General features: G+C 34.9%; 2 protein-coding genes across 3 annotated transcripts in view; both read left to right on the top strand.

Moving 5' to 3' along the window:
* The window catches only part of LOC125674336 (carboxypeptidase D-like), a 22235-nt gene extending 16521 nt beyond the window's left edge, over positions 1 to 5714 (top strand). Inside the window, exons 23-26 of the mRNA XM_048911473.2 lie at positions 472 to 603; positions 1989 to 2177; positions 2297 to 2405; positions 3284 to 5714. Of these exons, the coding sequence (XP_048767430.2) occupies positions 472 to 603; positions 1989 to 2177; positions 2297 to 2405; positions 3284 to 3516 (663 nt within the window). The 3' untranslated portion in view covers positions 3517 to 5714. The remainder of the gene's footprint in view (positions 1 to 471; positions 604 to 1988; positions 2178 to 2296; positions 2406 to 3283) is intronic.
* A 5488-nt stretch (positions 5715 to 11202) lies between these two features.
* LOC125674346 (MLX-interacting protein-like) overlaps positions 11203 to 25000 on the top strand; it is a 45172-nt gene continuing 31374 nt past the window's right edge. For both annotated transcript variants that reach the window (XM_048911487.2, XM_048911481.2), the window contains exons 1-4: positions 11203 to 11639; positions 16032 to 16138; positions 17306 to 17379; positions 20184 to 20300. In XM_048911487.2, coding sequence (XP_048767444.2) covers positions 11326 to 11639; positions 16032 to 16138; positions 17306 to 17379; positions 20184 to 20300 — 612 coding nt within the window. In that variant the 5' untranslated portion in view covers positions 11203 to 11325. The remainder of the gene's footprint in view (positions 11640 to 16031; positions 16139 to 17305; positions 17380 to 20183; positions 20301 to 25000) is intronic.

Genomic DNA, 25000 nt, shown 5'->3' with positions numbered 1-25000 from the left:
ACACACTGTGAATACTTATGTGTCTTTATGCCCTATTCTTCTCTCTTGTTGGTGCAAAAGGGGCCTCCATGGCCGAGTGGTTAGAGCATTGTGCTCAAAATCACACGGCCTCTTACCTCTGTCGGTGCGGGTTTGAATCCCGCTCGTACCGGTAAGTGAGAAAGTTTCCCAGTTTACTTTCGGAAGGTCGGTTGTCTCTTCCCAGGTACATTGTATCTGGGTTCTCTCTTCCACCAATAAAAACTGGGTGCCACCAGATAACTGAAAAATTGTTGAGTGTGGTGGAAAACATCAACCAATCAATCTCCCGTTAGCAGGTGTAAAAACCAACCTCCCCCTTTCTTCATTCTTTCTTGTACATTTACTTGTAATAACACCACTTCCTCCCATTGAGTCCAAGGCACATAAAGGTACATGTATGAGAGTGAATGTGATCTCATGTAATTCAGCTCTCCATTGAACACTTTCTAGGAATATGCCTACAGACACTGCCATTCTGTTCCACTGGAAATTTCTACAGGATGTTGTCATCACCCAAATGAAGATCAACTGCTAAACATTTGGCATAAACTCCGAGAGCCTCTTTTAGACATGGTCACTGAGGTGAGTGTAGGTTAAGAGCATAAATCTTCAGTTTCTCTTTCTTTTCTTTTTACTTTGAGGGAAGTTATATTTTTGAAAAAAACTTAGTATAAAGTAAAAAACTGGAGACCAACACTTTGAGGTTTAAATTACAGAACATTCTCATGAGCAGATCACCAACACATCATGAGAATGCAGTGTGAATTTTATTTGGTTGACCTGTTTTGACCTTGGGGCAGTCGTCATCATAACAACTATACATGAAAGGAATTTACCGATGTAAAAAATGCAGCTGACATTGCTATTATCAATAAAAATCGTGAAGATGCGAAATTGCTTAAAAACACAAATATATATATTATTAGTTTACATTGCTTCTCAAGTTTTTATATAAAAGATATATAGTGTGTTTACAGACAAGGAATTCATGTTGTATAATGCATGAATAGAACAGTCTGTGAAATGAGACGGTTCTGTTTTGTTGTTTGAAGCAGATTGTGACATGTTTAGATGTGACGCATTGTAGTATCAAGTTTGTTCAAATGAAGGGTTATGCCCCTTCAAAGGGGAGATAATCACAAAAATGCAAAAATAGGTTGGGAGTCATTTAAAAATCTTCTCTAAAACCACTGGGCCAGAAAAGCTGACATGAAAGCTTCCTGACAAAGTGGAGATTGAAGTTTGTAAATTTCATGACCCCTTGAGTTGGGTGGGGCCATAATAGGTGATCAAAGTTTTACATGTGAATGTATAGGAAACCAAACTTGGCACAAAGCATCCTTAAATGAAATGAAAGGCCATACCTGTCTAAAAGAGCATATCATAATTAATGAATTTGTAGTCAACTTTAATAATGAAGTTTGATAATTAATGAATTTTTAGTCGTTGCCTCTGAAAAGTTTTTTCCTGAACCAAGTTGCTTGTATAATGATAGTTTTGCTCAAGCTTGTTTATTGCAAGGTGAGCAATGTGGTCCATGGGCCTCTTGTTGTTTATAGCAATGTCAGCCGCATTTTTTACTTTAGTAAATTCATTTCATGTATAATTGTTCTGATGACAACCACCCCAGGTCAAAACCAGTCGACCAAATGAAATTAACACTGCATTCTCATGATGTGTTTGTGATCTGTTTTATTTCTTCAAGTTGAAACTTAGGACAATTAAACATGTTTAAAGTGACCTCCCAATAAAGAACTTCCTGTCATGTGACTATAAAAATATTTCTCTTTCAAGAGTTTTTTTTTTAATTATTCAACCTGTATTAAGCAGGTACCTCTCATATGTGACCATTTTGATATCTCCATTGGTAGGTCACTTAAAATGAATTTTACTTCACATGAATTCGTGAATACAGTTACACTGTGAATATTGACAAAATTAATATTCTATTTTTATTTTCTGTTCAGACTAATAAAGGTTTTAGTGGAATAGTTAAAGACAAGGAATCCCAGAAGAATATGGTGAATGCCACAATCAAAATCGAAGGGTTTAGCTGGACTTTCCATGTGAATGAAGAAGCTAGGTTCCATATCTACCTTCCCCCAGGAAGTTACCAAGTTACTGTCAGTTGTCATGGCTACCAGAATTACAAAAAGGTCAAATTTCCTTACTTATTGATAATGTTAGCTCCTTTATTTTTGTTTTATCTATTACATCTTTATGATAGTGTATTAATTGTTATATTTATCCAAATTTGCATGGTTTCTATTCTCAGAACATTGTGGTACCAAATGGTGAGCTAGGGAGATTTGATTCAGTGATCCACTTGCAGTCAGTTAGCACAATACTTGGACTGTCCCATGCTGCATTTATTGTTATAGCATGTAAGTGTAAAAATAATACTGTGTACCTAAAAATGTTAAACCTTGTTTTAAAAAATCATATTCTAGGAATTTGTTTTAACGTTGTGTAAACGTCTGCAAAATTAAAATGAAGGGACTAAATAAAATAACCCCTGCAAACAAGGTAAGGTACATAGGCATCATCATGTCTATCCTTTCTCACGTCCAGACCTTAAGATTATTATAGAGAGTCGATTTATACTCGTACTTGGCACAAAGGTTGCTTATGACCAGAAAGTGTATCATGACCTTGAATCAAGATCATTTGGCCAAGATCAAGGTCTCTGACAAGAAGCTTTTTGCATATGTCCATGGGAGTATTAGTTAGATAGACTTAGAATCAGGAATTCAAGTATTTACTTGGACCATTGTTGGCAGTTTAAGGTAGTACTCTACATCGTCATAATGGCTGACTTCCTTTAAAAACATGGATGAAAAAATCTAGATCAGCAATATTTGACTTTTCCTTTTCCATTTAAATACCTAGCCGAGTAGCTCAGTGGGTTAGAATACTGACTGTTGAACTGTATGTTGCAGGTTCGAGTTCAGCAGGGGTTTTAAATTTTTTTCAGATTACCTTCTACTAAAACTGTATTTTTTGACCAATTAAAGTAAATTTGAAATTTTTCAACTTCAAAATATTGTTGTACATATCCTCCACTTTTCACCTACATCAAATTTCTCTGGTGTAGCATACATCCTTAATGTGCTCTATGTCCATTGCATTGCTCCTAGGAATGCTGATTCCTGAATCAAAATACCACAAGTTAGAACAACTTATGTATAGGGGGATTAGAAATAATTGGGATAACATGTGCTGTGAATAAGTTAATAAATACATTTTGTATGTTGCCTTTCAGCCTTAGTTGTGTTGAGTCTTTTGCTGGTTTGTACCGTTGTCATCTGTATGAGGGCCAGGGCCAGAAAAACAGCAGGCTTCTCAAGGCTGAATTTTGATGACGATGAGGATGATGATTTTGAGGAATATTACGATAATGGAGCAACGAAAAAGTTTATGAATAAGGAATACCATGACTATAGCTCAGATGATGAAGATATGTTTAATAAAAAGTTAATAAACAATTCAAGATAGATTGTTAATTCTGCTGTTGGGTATCAAAAGTTTACATTCTTCCAAGCAGCTAAAGCATTTGAAATGTTACACATTTTTCTGTTGTTGTGTAACCGTTCTTGAATATGAATTTCACTAGATGGTTACAACTATCCAACTATCACAGTTGTCTATTATGTGTCCAATATTGCTCGCACGTAGAATATGCAGATTTTATATGTATTCTGTCAATACAATCGCCTTGTTTAAAAGATTCAGTATTTCGTTTTTTCACTCTTGGGATCAATATTTATTCTAGGTGAAACTCACCAGCAGAATTACCAAAAATTTCATCTGACTTCAGAATGAAACATTCATTAATTCCATGTATTCTGTGATTGTGTAAGTCCTCAAAAAAAATCCATCAGGAAAATCAATGGACCATGATTAATAAAGTGAAAGAGAACTGTCTATTTCATTTTGTGTATTATAATCTACCTTGTATAAATTTCTGTTATATTTATTATTTTTTATTCTTCAAACAGACTTGCGATACACGTATTATTTTAATTTATTAGAGGCAGTTTTACTGTACATGGGCTTGCTTTTATGCTAGGGCAATACTGATTTTATTTTGGAGTATGCTTGTGTCTTTATTTGCTATATATATATAGTTATTGTGCAAGATACATTTCACTGCATTGCAAGTGTATAATCTTTTTTAACTTTTTCCCAGTAAAATAGCCTTCCAATTAAAGTACTGATTTTGACATTGAAGAGATTAAGAGGGACAAGTTATAAATATAGCAAACAGATCTGATTCATGTGGTTTTGAGGGTAATATATATTCATTATGCCATTTATATTGTATCAATTGTTAATGGAAATTTAATGAAGTCCTCATTGTAAAAAGTATAGCTATAGTTCTGTGTTAGTTTTGTTTTTATTAACATTGAAGTACTGTTAATCCACCTTTGATGTAACAATCATTTATAGATTTGTGTTCACTTGAAATTAGATTGGCATATCATTTAAAGGTTGAATTGGTTCAATGTCAGACGAGTTCAAACATGAAGGTTCAAACATGATCATGTATAAAGAAATCCGTGTATAACCTTTGAACTCATTTCACTTGACAACTGTTCTTTGTTTTGGTGTTTAATAGCATTCAGAAGGGGGAAATAATTGATGGATGTTATGTACATCTGTTACAACTTGAAGACCAAATTTCTTGGACCAACAATATCTACAAAAGCCAATTTTTTTTATGAATGTGACATCAATACTGATATTCTAACTTTGTAAATGATGTGTATGAGTCGTAAGAAATCGTGTTACTTTGTAGGAAGTGATATTTTGATGTGGCTTTGTTCATTAATGAAGATGATGTTTCTAAATGTTCCCTTAATTAAATACATCTTGTGTGTTGTAGTCAGCTTGCAGATGCATTGTTGATGTTTGTGGTAAATAGAACATGTCAGATAGATAAAACTATGCAAAACTTGACTACCTGTGATACTATTAATTTACATGTACATTCCAAATGAATTGTTAAATGTATCAGAAATTTAATAAGACCATACAGTTTTCAGGGATGCTTTGGAGTGATAAACAACAAGTTCATATTATATTTTGCATAATACAATGAATATATTTAGCTCTGAAGATACTTGCCATTCATTTTGTTGAGGATATGTAAATTGTTGATATATTTTGTTGAAAGGACCAATGCATTTTCATGATGATTTTTTTCTCATGAGGTATTCGAAATTTTAGTACACATTACATTGTTATAAGTAATGCATTTCATGTCTGAAGAGACGCATGCATGAAATTGAAATGAAATACAATTGCTCAATCACTAATAAAAACAAATCAACATGTTTACTGTGCAAAGTATAAATATATTCTGTCATGTTTTTCTTGGGTGTTGGAAAGTGAAACCACTGTTATTTTATATAAATGTACACATGCTTAGCTTTTTTCACCTTGTGTCTGTCATACCAGCTGATCTGGATCTGAAAATCAAACGTAAATGCCAGAGCTTTTGAAAATATGTCAGATTGGCATCTGTTATTTTCAATTTTTTGTTCCCATCGTGGTTATGGCAGGGCATTCAATTCAACTGATACACATATAGATCTCTACAAATTTGTACATAAATTTATATAATATTACTTACTTGTTTTTGTTACAAGCATTGAAATTACTATGTTTTATGAATAAAATCATGAAACAGTTGTATTCTTTTCATTTGCCAGATAGCCTGGGTTTAAAAATGTATTTGGAAAGTTTTGATTCCTTTATTTCACTTCGGTCATTTGAGTAACATTGCCAGCTCTCTGTGTCCATCATCACTCGCTGTGTGGTGTTCTTTTAAGAAATGAATTTGAAAATTTTCGAGGGTATGACCTATAGTGCTTTACACTAGCAGACTACAAGAAGCACACTAGCACTTCATGAAAAGTTTGTCGGTAGGAATATTTCCAGCCATTGAAATAGACGTACTACCATATTTATCAAGATTCATACGCATGTTGTTCACAGCTTCAGCACGTTCATGAGGAAATGGTTATAGTTACAATTTGTAAAGATATTAAGGCAAAAAACATTGGAAATGTAAATATACAATTTGTAAAGATATTAAGGCAAAAAACATTGGAAATGTAAATATATACTGATTAACAAACATGTACAGTTCACTGAAACTGGAACTGATTTCTTGCAATTTGGCTTGGTGGATCTTTGGACAAAAGGGATATAAGGTCTTTACTAAAGGGGGCCAAAATCTACAAGAATAGTGCAATATTTAAAATTTCTCACTCCTTGAGTACTTGCCAGACAAACAATGTGCACGGTAATTAGCTCACCCGAGCTTAAAAGCTCAAGTGAACTTTTCTGATCCAAGGTTTTCCATTGTCTGTCATCTGTGAACTCCTAAAAAAAAAAAAACTATGGCCCATTGTCACCTAAACTTGCATCAACACATCCGTTGGCAAAGATGATTCAAGTTTGGTTGTTATAGGGTTTTCTAAAACCCCTTGATCGGAGATTTGACCGTAACTTTTGCATGGTTGGTGATTGGGCTTTTACATTTTTTCTGTCCATGTGGTTCTTGAGGAGACGATCTGTAAATGGTTCCGCTCTCGCCCTACTTTTGCCTTATCTTCATTATTATTTCTCCTTCGAGGGGCGGGGGTGGCCCTTCAACTAAAATAATTTGAATTCCAGTTACACAAGGATACTCTGTGTTACGTCTGTTGAAATTAGCTCAATGGCTCTGGTGACGACAGACAACGGACAAATTTATCATAAAAACCCACTTGTGCCTTTGGCTCAGGTGAGCTAAATTCATCAACGATCAATGGCCAGTAGATCACAGCATATGGTTGATTGTATATTGTTTAATGTACCTCTTGAGAATCTTTCAGTCACATGGAGACGTCACCATTGCCGGTGAAGGGACTGCAAAATTTAGGCCTATGCTCGGCGCTTATACATGTACATGGCCATTGAATACTAGGAGGGATCTTTATCTCGCACCACACCTGCGGTTACACGGGACCTCAATTCTAACCCGGGTCCCCACGGGAGATCACAGTACAATTCAAAGTATGTCTGATACTCGACATAAAGCTATGAGTGAAAGTTTAACAGTAGAACGAATACTTTACCTGTAACAAAATTAATCACCACATTTAACCTAATCTCGGCTGAGATTCATTCAAGACGTCAGTCCAAATATTCAGCCAAGCCGAATCTCAGTCGAGATTACATTTAACCCCCTTCCCCACAATCACGCACTTTAACGCATATACCTTTGCCCCACAACCACGCACTTTAATGCATATACCTTTGCCCCACAGTCACGCACTTTCAACGCGCATTTGTTTTTACAGCGTTTTATCGTTGATACAGCGAAAAGTGTTTTTAAAAAATATTATCTCGGGTTGTAAGAAAAATAGTGATAAAAATAAGCGATTTGCCAGATTTATTTGATAGTTCCAACAATAGCAAAGAGATAGATTAGGGGATACACAACTGCTTACCAGCGGGGAAAATCTAACGAAGTATTGTAGAGGAATTTTGATTATTTTAATTGATTATTCCAATTTATTACAAATCTACAGGGTTATTAAGATTACTGATTGTCAGGAAGATGATCATTTTAGGTCATCACGAATTACATCATGAATTTCGTGATATACATAAGTTATGTATTTCAAACAAAGTTTGAAAGAAAAAGATGTGGAAAGTGATTTTTTAAAAACATATGTATATGTATTCTCCTGCGAGGTTAACAAACAACAGTCTTATTCTAAACGAGAGAGGAAATGTGTGTACATCTTCAATTTGGTCATTTGTAGTGTTGATTTTAAAGAGACCCAAGTCAAAACCGTACCTTTCATTGCAGTTACGGAGGGGGTCACTTTATGATGCAGGGGCAAAGCCCTGGTGGGGGACGCTCATACTTATCATACTATGAATTACATGTATATAGACAGATTATAAATTATTACAGATATTTTAGTGACAACTATTTCATAGATAATCTACCTTTTGTGAACATGTATGGCTTTCCATTAAAATCATAATTAGCACAGGAAGGTACTTTTTCAGTTTTAAATCGTCATATTGAATGAATTGGAATAGAGTTGTACCAATCGTAGCACCTTTTTGACAACGTATTTCTTCTATATTTCATTTTAATATAATCTAATATGTACGATTGACATTGCAAAAATTACATGTAAGTTTTGCATGGAGTATGGATTTTCAATCAAAGAAAATAAAAATGATATATCATGTTGGTCATAACTTGAAAGATACAAACCAAAAGTCTAAACACATGTTTGATAATTTGCCATTACAACCTATCATTGGGTCAAATGTTGTCTGGATTGTTTCATTACAAGTGTTAGGCCGTTCTAGGCACACTGATTTTGACTACGGAAAACTCCGTTTAAATACCTGATCAAGATATAGGACTCACGGAGGGTGTGACCGGTCGACAGAGGATGCTTACTCCTCCTAGGCGTCTAATCCCACCTCTGATATACCCAGGGGTCCGTGTTTGCCCAACTCTCTATTCTGTATTGCTTATAGGAGTTATGAGATTGACCACTGTTCGTTATAGATCTTCACCTCTCATAGAGAATGCTGAGGTGTGAAAAATACTTGCAAGTACACAAGACAACAATTCAGTAAAACAGTAATTTAAAAATATGTAAAATGTAGTACGTTAAACAACAATTTAACAAAAAGAAAAAAATTAGATGAAAATAATGAGATTTGTAACTTAATCACTAGACAAATTACCGAACAAACATGACAAAAGTAAACAAAAGTTTCTCGGGAGCTTGAACCCCTCAGCTGAGATAACTGGAGAGATAATTATGAAGAAACCCATAGATTTTTAAAAGATTTAAGAGATTTTTTTTTGGTGTTTGATCATAAATATATTTATTAGTTAGGACACACACTTTTTAATTCCACATCTGATATAAGACAACAACTCTTTTATATTTTTAGAAAATAGGACACAGGGTTTTTTCAAAAATGGAAACATGGAATGCACCGGTCCCAACCCCCAGCCCCCCAATAAATATTGACCGATCCCTAACTTATATATACAGAAATAAGTGCCTGTGCCACCTCCCCACGAACTAGGATTTTAAAGTTCGGGCAAGACAGTTTTTTTTTTTTCCTTTTTGCTTGTTAAGAATTTTAGACAATATTGAAAGTAACTACTCCTCTGGCTGCGCCCCCCCCCCCCCTCCCCTGAAAAAAAAGTGCATGCTATTTGATATGTTTTATGTATCGATTTGCCATGCATAGTGATATTACAACATTTTGAACATGTTCCAGTCCATATCTATTAGCCTCCTACTAAATCGTCTGGGCGAGGCCACAGACACCTAAAGTATGGACCCCGCCCCCTTCTGATTGTTGTTGCGGCAATGATTTCTCTAAAATGTGTGGATTCCCTGCCTATCCCATCCCAATTTCGATTTATATAATCGTTTCACGATTTTGTAAGCTTTAGAGATTGGCCTTCTACCGGTATGAAAACATTATAGCCACCCCCCCCCCCCCCAATTTTTTTCTTAAAGAGGCCCATGGGCCACACTGCTCACATGAGCAGCAATTCCTAGCAACAAACAGACTTGAGCAAAACTATCATTACACAAGCAGCTTGGTTAAAAAAAGGCCTTTTATAGGCAACGATTAAAAATTAATTACACGTAATTATCAAACTTAATAATTAAACTTGACTACAAATTCATTAATATCATATGGCCTTGTAGACGGATATGGTCTTTCATGTTAACAAATATCATCTATAAGGATGTTTTGTGCCACTTAGTTTGGTTCCCTTGAATCCTTCACATGTAAAACTGTAATGATCCCCTATTGTGACCCCAGCCATATTTTTTATTTATTTATTTATCTTTGTTTGTTTACAATTCATGATGATTATTATTATACATTTATATAGCGCTTTATCGACTTAAGACAATTACCCGAAAGCGCTTTACATTTAAAACAATAAAAACAAAGTAAAACAAAGAACAATAGATACATAAAAAAGGCAAAAAATATTTCATAACTGTATACATGTACATAAATACCGAATTACAGATTAAATGCAAGTTTAAGAAGATGTGTTTTAAGTTTGCTTTTTTAAATTAAATACTTAAATCTCCACGTTGTCTGGAAGTTTTAATGTAAATTTCAGCTTTTCTGGCCCAGTGATTCCTAAGAAGAAAATTTTTAACCGACCTCATCCTATTTTGCCTTTTTGTGATTATCTTCCCTTTGAAGGGGTATGACCCCTCATTTCAACAAACTTGAATCCCTTTCACCTAAGGATGATTTGTATCAAGTTTGATTCAAACTGGCTTAGTGGTTCTGAAGAAGATTTTCCTATATATCTGCATGTAAAACTTCGATCCACTATTGTGGCTCTACCTAGCTACCTCCGGGGGCCATGATCTGAAGAAATTTGAATCTATTCTATATCAGGAAGCTTTCAGGCAAATTTCCACTCTTCAAGCCCAGTGATTCTTGAGAAGAAGATTTTAAAAGATTTTATCTATATTCGCATGAATAACTCTGATCCCCAGGGGGTCATGATTTTGAATCTGCACTATATGTCAGAAAGCTTTTCGAATGCAAATTTCAGCTTTTCTGGCCAGTGGTTCTTGAGAAGATTTTCAAAACGACCCCACCCTAGGTTTTGCATTTTCGTGATGAACTTCCCTTTGAAAGGGGCATGGCCCTTCATTTGAACAAACTTGAATCCTGCTTACCCATTAAATTGAAGGATGCGTTATGCCAAGTTTGGTTGAAATTGGTCCTGTGGTTTTGGAGAAGAGGATGAAAATGTAAAAAGTTAACGACGACACCATCGACGGACAACGGAAAGTTTTAATCAGAAAAGCAGCCTTAGTCTCAGGTGAGCTTAAAAAAGGGGGGGGGGGGAGAGAAAGGGGGGGGGGGGTAGTGTTCATACTTCTGGTTTGTGGAAGAAGAATCATTGACCCGTATACAGAGAAATATTCTGTAATTTTTTTAAACGTTGCAAGGTTTGTTTTCCCGGGACTGTCATAGTCCGAACTCGTCTGTGTCGTCTTTCCATAAACAAACTTATCAGGTGGCCGTGACCTATTCTATAGGGTGTGTGTCTCGTTCCCACTCCTCGGCTCCGTTTACAATAACCGGAAGTAGGGGTGAAGGTCAATTTAGCACGCATATTATTCATGAGGTTCAATGGCGGATGGTCTGTTGTTGACAATCGCAGAATAATTGGAATATTCTCCATGAAAACAGACACAGAAGCCCTGTCATATGATGGCAATAGAAAAATCTTCTTCCTCCTACCAGGTGACAACACGTAAAGGTAGCAGCATGGAAGAAGTTTCGCACAATGAGCAACCTATTCACAGTGGGCACTTCATGATAACAAATGTGCACAACAAGTACCAAGATAATGACGAGGACGACGAAGATGACAGTGTCAAAGAAGAGTTGCAGGAAACGGGTTTCGATTTCGACTCTGCTTCCAAAACGATTTCGAATTCCTACGCCTTTGGGTCAAATGCAACCCTATCGATCGACGACACTTTGACTAAACTTTTCGACTGCATGTCCCTGGCTTACAGGTAGAATGTATTTCATCATCCATACGGTACTGCATGCTCCGATTCCAGGTTTTGATTTTACTTGAATAATACTTGTTGTAAAGGGCATTTATCTAGCAAAGAAGAGAGAGTAAAGAAGTGATGATGAAATGTTTACATAACACTTGTTCTGCAGGACACTTGCAAGGTCCAAAGTCCTGTGATTAAATCGATTCATATGCTATGATCTAATTCTAATACCAAAAAGATTTCATTGCATCCAATGTTTTTTAGGTAAAATTCTCACCAATCCTAATCATATCTTATGCATAATGAACTGATGCACATTATTGCAGAGTACCAATAATGGGTGTCCATGTAGTGTGATGGTTATTGCACTCGCTTCGCACTGCTGCAACCCGAGTTTTATCCTCAGGAGCAACAGTGGTTGTATGTGAGAGGGTATTGTGGTCAATTCAAAGTTGTCAAAATTTTTAAATCGTTGTCTGACAGACATTCAGTCTGACAGAGTTAAAAGTTCTGCCAGACCAGACAAAGTTTTGTCAGACCAAATGCATGTATCTTGTATTGCAAAGAAAGAAAGAAAAAAGAACTGCACCAAATGCCTTTATTGTTTTAACAGCAATGCATCTCCCACTCATATCCAGCCAAACATGGTCAGTTTTCCAACCATCTTGGAACTCTCGAACACCACAGAAGCCTTCGTAATTTTTTTAAATGGTTTGGGTTCAGCAATTTTTCTTTCCTTACCAAGTTGTTTACAAGTTTATTTTATGTCCTGTCAGGAATTTTCCCCTCATATTGAGACGTCACAAGCTGTACTAGGTGAAATATCACAAATTTATTAGACCTATATGCTTTTGACTCTGACTTAAGGCCATAGTAGTGAGGGCTCTTTAACGTGTTAACACCTGCTGCGACATGGGAGGTCATATCCGAAAGACCCATGACTCTCACTGCTAAACGCTGAACGTGATTCAGCGATAGTCGCCGACCATCGAAAAATCATCGCTAGATTGCTACTGATGGCGACAATAGATAGCTGAAATCTGGAAATCTGACATCGATAGTTGGTAAACATTTATTATTGTGCCGGGGAGCAAAAAGTGAAAACACTGACGGTTCAGTTGAGAAGAAAATAATTTAGAAATTATAGGTATATTGAAAATAAAACTGTTACCTTGTTATATATTATTTAATACCACTGAAGAAAACTACAGTAAGTAAAACCAGTGATTGATTTATTTGAATAAATGAAATAAACTAATTTAAAATTTAATATTCGATGATGAATCAAAAAGATACTGATTCGATCATCGATTGTAAATTTCTTCCGATTCTCGAATACTAGATCATGCCTTATTTTTTAAATGGTCGTTTGGACCGACATTTTCTAGCAAGTTATCAGTCCAGAGAATTTTTTAATGGACTTTCCTTATCACAGTTATTGCTTTAATACTTGTGAATTATCCTTGTTATGCACCAAATATTACAGAAATGTGACAACCATATACCATAAAAGTAGGCCCTGAAAATGGTGGGTCTGTATACTTGTTTTCATTATAATGGATGAAAATCTAAGCATCTTTCTATCATTGTAAAAATGAGATTAAATGAACGCACACGTTTTCTTCAGAGCTATAACATACAAAACTTTTATATTCTTTGCGATTTAAGTATGTCCAGTCAAACAATCAATCCTTTACTTAGTCTGCATTGAAAATCCGCACATAACGAATGCATGCAATGTCCACCTATAAAGTCACGTAGGCAGATCAAAGCACAGCATGATAAAGGGAAATTACAAAGACATTTAAGGAGCCTTATTCTTTTTTAGATTCAGAGGTGAAGGTCATCAATTCACATTGAAATGTGTCTGTGTGAGTCCACAATAATGTCTTTTGACCATCAGCTCCGGAACCTCACTTGAGAATCTATGGCTTCAGGTGACCTCAGTGTTTTTGTTATTAAGCAATGGGACTTGGGAAAATGGAGCTGTAGACAAATATGATAGGGGATGAAACGTTTCCTGTGGAATAGGAATGAGAATTGCATGTATGATGTTGATTTTACCCATACTTGCTGAAATTCATAGTTTGGTAACAAACTGACAAGCTGAAACTTGATTTTTCTTTCATTTTGATACTTTGGCCATTTTACCAATAGCATCCAATACTGTGCAGTCAGAAGAAACTTTCTCTGTGTACAGTTTATGGAGATATATATTCTGGTGGTATTTTAGAGATCATTATTAACTAGACCAACTGATCCAGAACTTTTGTTTCTGGGTTTTAATATTCTTTCATTCCAACTAGGCTAGCCTTATTTTCTAATGGGTATAGGGCCATTTTCTCTTTCTCTGTTTTGAGTCTTGTTCATACTAAGTGTACATAGCGGTGTTAATTGGGTGTGCAATTACAAAAGATTACTACTAGCCTTGAGGCACTGAATGTTAATGTTAACTTAGAAATTTCTATTGTATATACTTTAATAGTTTTATAGTTAAATGTGATATTTTGACATGACCAGTCGGATTTCCTTTACGGAAAATAATCTAGACCGACTCAAGCTTTTACTAGTTTGAGTCTGTCGGATGTGCCTTAGTGTCGAGCCTTGTAGTTGTAGTAGTTGGACATTCTGCCACTACTATTGATACGTTCTTTTTACTTCGCGTTGTGTTTTTTTTAATGATGATAAGTGTTATATAAAGTATTCAACCCTTTAGATATTTCCAGGTAAGTTTGAGTCCGCCTAGAGTGAGGCTAGCAATAAAATAATAAATAAAGTTTTAAACCTTTAATAAAGTTCGACAATTGTATGATAAATACCAAAATAATAATCCCGGGGAATGAATGTGGCTTGAGAGAAAAATATAACTAAATAGGAAAAATAAAGAAACAATAATCAAAAATACAGGGTGAGGCAACTCCTGATATTTACCTTGTTGCAAGGATTGGCTCAGCAGAAGCCCTCAGCACGGTTGTGCTCGGGCTTAAATACTATTCTTAACAAAAGAATGAAAGTAAAAGTTAACCTGTAATGTGATTTGATAATAAATCTAGAAGTAACCAATGAGAAGTTTTGTAATAAAATACGTTTGAAAATAAAAGATAACTCTCTTCCTGTTTCATGAAATAAACAACTCGAATACGAAGATAGGAATTTACGTAGACAAGTAAGTAGAAAATAATGAAATGGAGATAATATAGACCGATACTACCACATAGTGTAGCATCATGTCTACATAGCAGTGTGTTCTGCTAATCAGGGGTGTACAATAAAGAAAATCAACTATTAGCAATGGGGCTAGTGTCAGTAACAAAGTAACTAGCCCCAAGATCGTTAGTTTCTAGCCTAATGACTACCAACACCCCTGGCTAATACATGACACTGAGAAATGGGATGGGAACCTTGTCCTTAGGGTTGTTGGAGAACATGAACATGATTGTGAGATTGTGCAAGAACATGATTGTGAGATTGTTAGAGAACAGAACATGATTGTGAGATTGTGCGAGAACAGGATTGTGAGATTGTTAGAGAACAGAACAGGATTGTGAGATTGTTAGAACAGGATTGTGAGATTGTGCGAGAACAGGATTGTGAGATTGTTAGAACAGGATTGTGAGATTGTGCGAGAACAGGATTGTGAGATTGTGTGAGAACAGGATTGTGAGATTGTTAGAGAACAGAACATGATTGTGATGTTAGAGAACAGGATTGTGAGGTTGTTAGAGAACAGGATTGTGAGATTGTGCGAGAACAGGATTGTGAGATTGTGCGAGAACATGATTGTGAGGTTGTGCGAGAACATGATTGTGAGGTTGTGCGAGAACAGGATTGTTAGATTGTGCTAGAACAGGACACGATTTTGAGATTGTATATAGGAATGATTACTGCCTATACTAAGTAGTCCAGAATTGGGTATGTGTTTTCTTACAAGATGCCTTGCCCTCTGATCCCAGAGTGACAGTTAGCCAGTTTCAGATTCAGGAAGCTTGGGTTGGAATCCTGCTGGTGTAATATGTGATATATATACTCACTTTTTGTGACTGTTTTATGTTTATCTTTCAGTTCACATGGGGCTGTTCAGAGTGGAATCTATTTATAAGACGTACATTACATATGCCTCAGTCACATGAAACCCATTCATAATGCATAACATTTATAAATAATGTTTTGAAGTTAATATATATATGTAAATTGTAGAGAAAATTCTCATTTGAACTTTGATACAAGATACTGCCATAGAAGTGATTTATGTATATATATGTTCTGTGTCACTCGTACAATATTGTTCGTCATATGATAGTCACAGAGCTAAATCTGTTTATGTATACATATATTCTGTGTCACTCATACAATATTGTCAGTCGTACAATAGTCACAGAGCTAAAGCTGTTTATGTCATTTTAGTGGAAAGTTGACATCTCCAAAATGGAAGGCATTCAGGGGCATGCATCTGACCATAAAGGACAAAGTACGGCTGAACAACATCATCTGGAGGGAATGGTGCATGCAATGTAAGAATATAAATCATCTTCAGCTCCTCAGTTGATCTGTGTTAATGGTTGACAAATACTGGTGGTATGAGTCAAGTCAGCAGATTTGTGAACTAATCAAGATGTGTCTTGTTGACCCCTTTCAGATTTTTATAAACTGTGAATAAGCATACTAGACAAAGGAAAAGGCTTATATAGGCTCAGCCTGTTATTCAATCCTTATCATGTTAATATATATAATGGTATATTGTTTAAGTAAGAAAAGGATAAAGCAGAGTGCTTCTTATTACTGAGATATATTTATATATCTGTTTTGTCAAGATGGTGTTAATCTTTTGACAACTCTTTCAGTTTTTAGGAGAGACCTTATAAACTGTGATTAATTCTCACAGAGTGAGATAAAATCGCACATTAATTTGAGTAAATATGTTCAGGAATGGAGGGGGTGATAATGTAAGGTATCAGTTCAGAAAATTCATCACTTCATTGACTATATAAAGCAGAAATTTAAAAGTCTGTGTTGGAAACTTTTTTGCAGATAATTAAATGTTGAAAATTTGTACATCAAATGAATTTGTACTTCATGAAAAGAAGGATTTGCACTAATAATTTTTATTTGAATAATTGAGGATGAAAATAACCTCCACATAAACTGTTTTGCACTTTAAAAATGTGACAAAGATAAAACTGAATGGTAGAAATGCTGACTTGGTTGGTGTTACACATTGTCCCAGAGAAAGTGCAGCAAGTCTTATGTGTTCACAAACATCAGCTGGTTTTATATTCATAGCTTTCTGAAATGTTCCAGAAGTAGACATATTACATGTTCTATGAGGAACTGATTTTATATTCATACTAAGTTTTTCTGGAATGTAACATCAATAAGGCTGTATTACATGTAATTTAGGGAATATCTGAACCTTGCATCAAGCACAATCTGTGAACTGCACAGTGAAAGTTGAGGAGTTCAATGTTAACAAGCACAATCTGTGAACTGCACAGTGAAAGTTTTAGGAGTTCAATGTTAACGAAGTCAACTTCTTGAAATTATTGATAAATTTGCAAGATTTATCAGTTTACAGTGGTTTTATTTTTGAAAAATATGAAAGCACAATATCATTCTGTGATGCTAAAGATGTAGGTCACATTGAAAACAATTGAGAGGACGCTTGGTTTTCTTTTTTACAGATAGATATGGCAAGAAGCCGACTGTTTGCCAGTTTGCTTCACCACTATCAGATGACATACATACCAAGCCAGAGGTATGTAACAGTGTAACAGGAAGGGAGAGAATGCAACAGACCAGACTGGGATTCAAACCCAGGCTCCCTGAATCTCCGGTCGTGTGCTCTGCCGACTGAGCTATCGGGCGACTGGTGATTGAACCTGGTTGACCGCTACAATAGTAAAGATGTGTCAGATTTGAATGGAAATGTAGCACCCCACCCCCTATTTATGTAGCAGGGATTACTGTCCATCTTGTCTCTTCTATCTGTATTTTTATCCCCTTTCAAAGGAAGGGATATAAGAACACTATGTTGTGTTTATGTTTGCACTAAAGTCAGCTGACGGTTGGCGAGTGAATAAGTATATGAGTAACGACTAATGCCAATGTAAAATGCATCTGGGTCGATGTTCCGTTCATAGATAAGTCTAGTTGGGAGAGGATACTTGCTTTATATTACTCTTTTTATGAATCACCAGTGGTTCAATACCCGTGAATTTGTATTGCCTACAAACTATAGCGACACCCAGGGATCGCCTGTCTCTTGTCTACCTGTCTGTTTGTCACACCCCTGGGACCCTAAATTTTTGAAACTGTAAGAGATAGAACAATGAATGTTTTTGTTTGAAGGTCATTTAATATATACACCGATCACTGATGACCTTGCATACTAATGCCCTCACAGGTGATGTGTTCCTTGGAATTCTAATCATTTTCTGTGTCACTTGCTTACTATCTGATGTTGGGCTTTATAATGCTGTGATAGTCCTAGTTGCTGGTGTAAGCAACTGGCTGCTATTAAACACTTGTAAAGGATAAATATGATCGGATCACACAGACTTTTTAAAAAGATGGTCACTAATTGTGAAGTACAGCTAAGGAAAATTGGAATTATCTGACATATTATTTTTGAATTGAGACAAGTTTTCAATTTCAAAATGTTATTAGATGAAGGTTATAGGATGCGTTTAACCATTGCATTGTAAATCATGTGCAGGCGAAATAACAGAGCACTCAGCAGGACCAAGCTAATTGTAAATCACGTACAGGCGAAATAACAGAGTACTCAGCAGGACCAAGCTAATTTCGAGTAAAATAAATATGTCAATTTTAGAATTGATTCCTGAACATCTCGGGAAGTTTTTAATTTTTATGCATATTGCTTTGCGCCAGTCAGTATGTCATTTGGTAGAACACATATTGTCCCCGCAATATCTTGAGAACCATTCACTTGATCATAATGATACTTCATACACGGGTTGGTTAGGAGTAGAAGAGGACCCTATTGATTTTGAGGTCAAGGGTCAATCCACTCTGGACGTAAAAAGATACTGTCTGCTCAATATCTTGAAAACCCTTTGCTTGACAGATATCAAACTTAGTACACTGTTACATCCTAAGGAGTAGATGACCCCATTGATTTTGAGGTCACATGGTCAAGGGTCAAACTGAACATTGGAATTTATTGTCCGCTTAATATCTTGAGAACCCTTTGCTTGACAGACATCAAACTAGATACACTGGTACATCTTAAGGAGTAGATGACCCCTATTGATTATGAGGTCACATCATGACATGGTCAAGGGTCAATCCACTCTGGACATAGGAAGATATTGTTCACACAATATCTTGGGAACCTTTGTTTGACAGACATCACACTTGGTACACTGGTACATCCTCAGGAATAGATCACCCCTATTGATTTTGGATTCACATGGTCAAAGGTCAAACTGGACGTAGTAATATATTGTCTCCTATATTTTATGAATTGTTTGCTTGATTGACACCAAACTTGGTACACTGGTACATCTTAGAAGTAGATGACCCCTATCGATTTTGAGCTCACATGGTCAAAGGCCAATCAATCCACTCTGGACATAGGAAGATATTTTCCACTCAATATCTTGAATTGTTTTGGTACTACTATCAATTAAATGATACATGTGTATAGCCCTTTTCAATTTTGCACCAGGAGGGTATACCTGATATTATATATGTTTTACAAACATTTCTGGTTTGACTTAATTTGGTAACTCATAGATGAATTATATGCAAGTCGAAAGCTACAGACTGCAGTGTAAATGCCTTTAATTATTCATTTTTTAATAACCCACTTTGGGTACCTTGTAACAGGATTACAAACCTTCTCTAGCATATATATGCATATCAAGGGTACCCAGAAGTTTGGAAGGCCTCAGATTTGAGTAGAGAATGAAATGGCAAAGGAAAAATTCAATATGGTATATTAGTATGCTTCAGAGTCAATATACATCATAATGAAGCAAATTTTCATGAAAATTTGAGCGATAATGGTTGAGTAGATGCTTTTAGCAAGATCAGATTTGATCTATGTTATACATGATGTAGATTGCATGTATATATAACATTCAGACTTCGTGAATATATTTTTGCTCAATGCCCGTGCTCTATACTTCCTGAGAGAAAAACCATCATGCCAAGACCTGATTTTTTTGGTGTCAATTTTGATAAAATGACAATGTAGTGGACATATTAGAGACATCTTAATCAGATGGTGAATGAGATTTTATGGAGGAAATGATTCATTGTGTCATAAGCTTTTAGATGCCTCTTTTTGAGATCCTTGCAGTCACCACAATAATTTTGAATTGGAGTATGATAATAGTATACTTACTTCTTTGTCACAATTGCCGTTGATGGATAAATTGATGCAATCATGAATTAATACTAGAACATTTATAATTTAGCAGTGATAATAAATTAGAACCTTTTCTACTGCTGTAAAGCAAAGAAAATGCAAATAGAAGTACATATACTATATGTTGCGGGTATTAATTTTAGTGTATTTTCTGTGGGTTGTAGGCAATTGTACTGGAAGGGAAGTACTGGAAGAGAAGGCTGGATACTGTGACTAAAGAATACAAAAGCTGGAGGAAATTCTCTAAAAGTCACTTAACCAAGAACTTCAGCAATGATATGGTAGGTTGTGACATTTGATAGTAATTCAATGGGAAGAAGAGATGTGTCTTTGCTCCGAAGAAAAGAGTGAGGATAGAATGTTGCTGTACTTTATGGCTGGGAAGATTCTGTTCCGATATGATGCACTTTATAATGTTAGACTCAGGATGACTCATGATATAGAACTTCTATTGGTTCCTGTTGGTTTCTCTCCATATATTAAATACCTTACTATTTTGGCATATTGTACACTATTACTTGTAAAGTTTGTTACTGACTGTCTACGGATGTATATTGGGTTGATCTATCTCGTAGACAGTGAGGCGTTGCCCAGTATATATCTGTAGACAGTCAGTAACAAACCAAATAAAGGATTTACAGTGAAATTTCTCCAAACTGGCCCCTCAGAAAACCGGTTCTCCTTGAATATCGGTCGATTTTCAAAGTCCTTACAAAGAAAGTCTTACAAAACCGGCCAAGCCTAAAAACCGGACATGGGCCACTTTTCAAAGTACATTTGTTAACGAACATGTGTAATTTACCCTTATCATACTGACCACTTTTTGAAGACAAGAAAATTTTGGCCAAAGGGTGAAGATTGGCCAGGTGTGCAAATTGACTGACCAACTGGCCAGGTGGGAAATTATCAACTGGAGGTGTGAAAAGCACAAGTGGCATCTTTGATTTCTATTGTTTACCTATGCTGTCAAGGGTGTTAATTGACACTTAGCTAATCCAAGTGACCCAAATTCTGTACAAAATGTAAAAAACAGTTAGGAACATATTGAATGAATACAGTATCAAACACCATATTGTTACACCATTCTATCCTATGGATATAAGCAGTAGTTAATAAAGAAAACAAACCCATGACTGTTAATGATAATTATTAAAAGATAGCTTAAATTTCTTGGTGTCCATAGAATTAAAATTTCTTAAGAAATATTCAAATAACAATTTCATATTTACTACTGTACTTTTCAAAAACATCAAAACAAATTTGTTAATGATATAGGCAATGCATGTAAACAGAGTTTTTATAGGTAAGAGGAATTCCAATATGCCTCTGTGTTTTCTTTATGTATCGGAATCCTGTATAGATTTTCAGTTTAAAGTTAGATGATTTGAGTGAGAATATATATTTCTTATTGATTACACATGTATAATTACCTGTAGGTACAAGCGGACTAATTTGATCTCTACCGATAATTGATCATAGATCATCAGAAGAAAGGGAACAGACCTACTTTGTGAATATTGAGATAAATTGTCTCTAAATGTTAAATTCTCGGTTAACCGGCCGTCCCTCCAAACCGGCTGGGTTTTTTTCTGGTCCGACAGCCAGTCGGTTTAGAGAAGTTTCACTGTATTTTCTTGAGGACCACTATATCACCAGAGGTTGACATACACACAAGCCCTGATAATTAAGATATTGACTGTAATGACATGTATTTAATTCTGTTATAAATAAACAACATATAAAAATGGTAAATTGTGAATCTTTGGAAATCACCAAAATAGGTCAAAATTATTTCCCCACCAAATAAACCCTTACAATACAATATTATTGTTCGACAGTCAGCATACTGATTACACTGTTATATTTTGCATGTTCTATGCCAAAATACTAGGGTTTTGACACAGTACATTCCCTTTTGGGTCATACGCCATATGGCAAAATCCTGACTACTATTTAGGCATAGTACATGCAAAATGTAACATTATTATATAAGTATTGGTACAAGTTGGTTATGAAAGTGCATGAGTCTGCCAGATGAAATTTAAGCCCTAGTTTCAAGGTTCTTTCAATTCAGTAACTGTTTATAAATAGCTAAACATTGTTCACAGTTCAGTAACTGTTTATAAATAGCTAAATATTGTTCACAGTTCAGTAACTGTTTATAAATAGCTAAATATTGTTCACAGTTCAGTAACTGTTTATAAATAGCTAAACATTGTTCACAGTTCAGTAACTGTTTATAAATAACTAAATATTGTTCACAGTTCAGTAACTGTTTATAAATAGCTAAATATTGTTCACAGTTCAGTAACTGTTTATAAATAGCTAAACATTGTTCACAGTTCAGTAACTGTTTATAAATAGCTAAATATTGTTCACAGTTCAGTAACTGTTTATAAATAGCTAAACATTGTTCACAGTTCAGTAACTGTTTTTATAAATAGCTAAATATTGTTCACAGTTCAGTAACTGTTTATAAATAGCTAAATATTGTTCACAGTTCAGTAACTGTTTATAAATAGCTAAACATTGTTCACAGTTCAGTAACTGTTTATAAATAGCTAAATATTGTTCACAGTTCAGTAACTGTTTATAAATAGCTAAACATTGTTCACAGTTCAGTAACTGTTTTTATAAATAGCTAAATATTGTTCACAGTTCAGTAACTGTTTATAAATAGCTAAATATTGTTCACAGTTCAGTAACTGTTTATAAAAAGCTAAACATTGTTCACAGTTCAGTAACTGTTTATAAATAACTAAATATTGTTCACAGTTCAGTAACTGTTTATAAATAGCTAAATATTGTTCACAGTTCAGTAACTGTTTATAAATAGCTAAACATTGTTCACAGTTCAGTAACTGTTTATAAATAGCTAAATATTGTTCACAGTTCAGTAACTGTTTATAAATAGCTAAACATTGTTCACAGTTCAGTAACTGTTTTTATAAATAGCTAAATATTGTTCACAGTTCAGTAACTGTTTATAAATAGCTAAATATTGTTCACAGTTCAGTAACTGTTTATAAATAGCTAAACATTGTTCACAGTTCAGTAACTGTTTATAAATAGCTAAATATTGTTCACAGTTCAGTAACTGTTTATAAATAGCTAAACATTGTTCACAGTTCAGTAACTGTTTTTATAAATAGCTAAATATTGTTCACAGTTCAGTAACTGTTTATAAATAGCTAAATATTGTTCACAGTTCAGTAACTGTTTATAAATAGCTAAACATTGTTCACAGTTCAGTAACTGTTTTTATAAATAGCTAAATATTGTTCACAGTTCAGTAACTGTTTATAAATAGCTAAATATTGTTCACAGTTCAGTAACTGTTTATAAATAGCTAAATGTTGTTCACAGTTCTGTAACTGTTTATAAACAGCTAAATATTGTTCACAGTTCAGTAACTGTTTATAAACAGCTAAATATTGTTCACAGTTCAGTAACTGTTTATATTTAGCTAAACCATTGTTCAGTTTTGTTTTGTCAATGATGTATTTATTTGCTCCTCAAATATAGAAACAGAATATTTGATTACACCATGAATGTTCACTAAATCTCCGCTAAGCACAAAGTCAACGTTCACTCGAATGCATTGATCAATGCAAGTGAAATGTTTCAGATTGTGAATTATGGTATTTTCTGGTGTTAAACAGTGAATCAGAAAAAGAACTATTCAGTAGGCATAGGTAGATAAAGCATGGATACTGGCTACCAGAGCCTCCCACATGATATCCCTCTGTTATCTTTGTTTACTGGTAGTTGCAATGAAATGAACATGTATCTGAAACTTTTAGGAGCAGATCCTACTAATGTAGCATATATAGTGTTATTTTAGCATCCAGAATATTTGGCAAGATTTCTGTAAAAAAGTGGTTGAAATATTGAAGCTTAATTTTTATACGCCCGTCTTAAGACGGGACGTATTATGGTATGGCGTTCATGTCCGTCCGTCTGTCCGTCCGTCTGTTAGCTTTTTCGTGTCCGACCCGTAACTTAAATACTACAAGGCCTAGAATCATCAAACTTTGTCTGTAGATACATCTTGGGTAGAAGGTGTGTCGCACATTAAAACCAGGTCACTGTGACTTTTCATTAAGAAGATATCTGTCTGTCCGTCTGTTAGCTTTTTCGTGTCCGACCCGTAACTTAAATACTACAAGGCCTAGAATCATCAAACTTTGTCTGTAGATACATCTTGGGTAGAAGGTGTGTCACACATTAAAACCAGGTCACTGTGACTTTTCATTAAGAAGATATGGCCATATATGGCAAAAACTTGTCCGGCTCATAACTTGAAAACTATTAGACCTAGAATCACCAAAATTGGTCAATTAATGCATCTTAGGTAGAAGGTGTGTCACATCCTACTTTAAGGTCACTGTGACATTTAATTAAGGTGATATAAAAAAAAATGTTTTAATGGGTACAATCTATACTGTTAACAATATGTGACGGACGTATCATGTGCCGTGGCGGTGCACTTTATTCATAGTTTATATAAGATTGAAAAAGATATCTGTATAATTGTCAATTTTTTTCTGCAACAAAAGGTAAATTTCCTTCACACTAAAATTACAATGTTACATTCATCAGTGCGATAATTAATGATGCCAGACTTGCTATAAGGACTGTTTTATCTCTGAAAACTCAATGCAACATGCATGTATTGATGTATTGGTTAGACAATATTTTACAAATTAGAAATTATGAATAGGAAACAACATTTACCAACTTAAAAGTTCATCTCTGTATATACTATTCATACAATTATATGTACTGAAAACCACTCTTTAAAAATGCATGCTCAGAAAATAGCACAACTTTATTTTTCTTAAGATATAATCATTCATTCATTAAAGGTTTCTCTCTTATTTCATTATCTTCAGGCAGAATTTTATTATCATTCTGTCTTGTCTTGAGAAAACAAACTTATTTATTTAACCTGGACTGTTCTGCTAAACCTGACCCGTGA

This window comes from Ostrea edulis, chromosome 1, assembly GCF_947568905.1.
Source record: "Ostrea edulis chromosome 1, xbOstEdul1.1, whole genome shotgun sequence".
NCBI lineage: Eukaryota > Metazoa > Mollusca > Bivalvia > Ostreida > Ostreidae > Ostrea > Ostrea edulis.
This window is presented reverse-complemented; position numbering and strand designations above follow the sequence as displayed.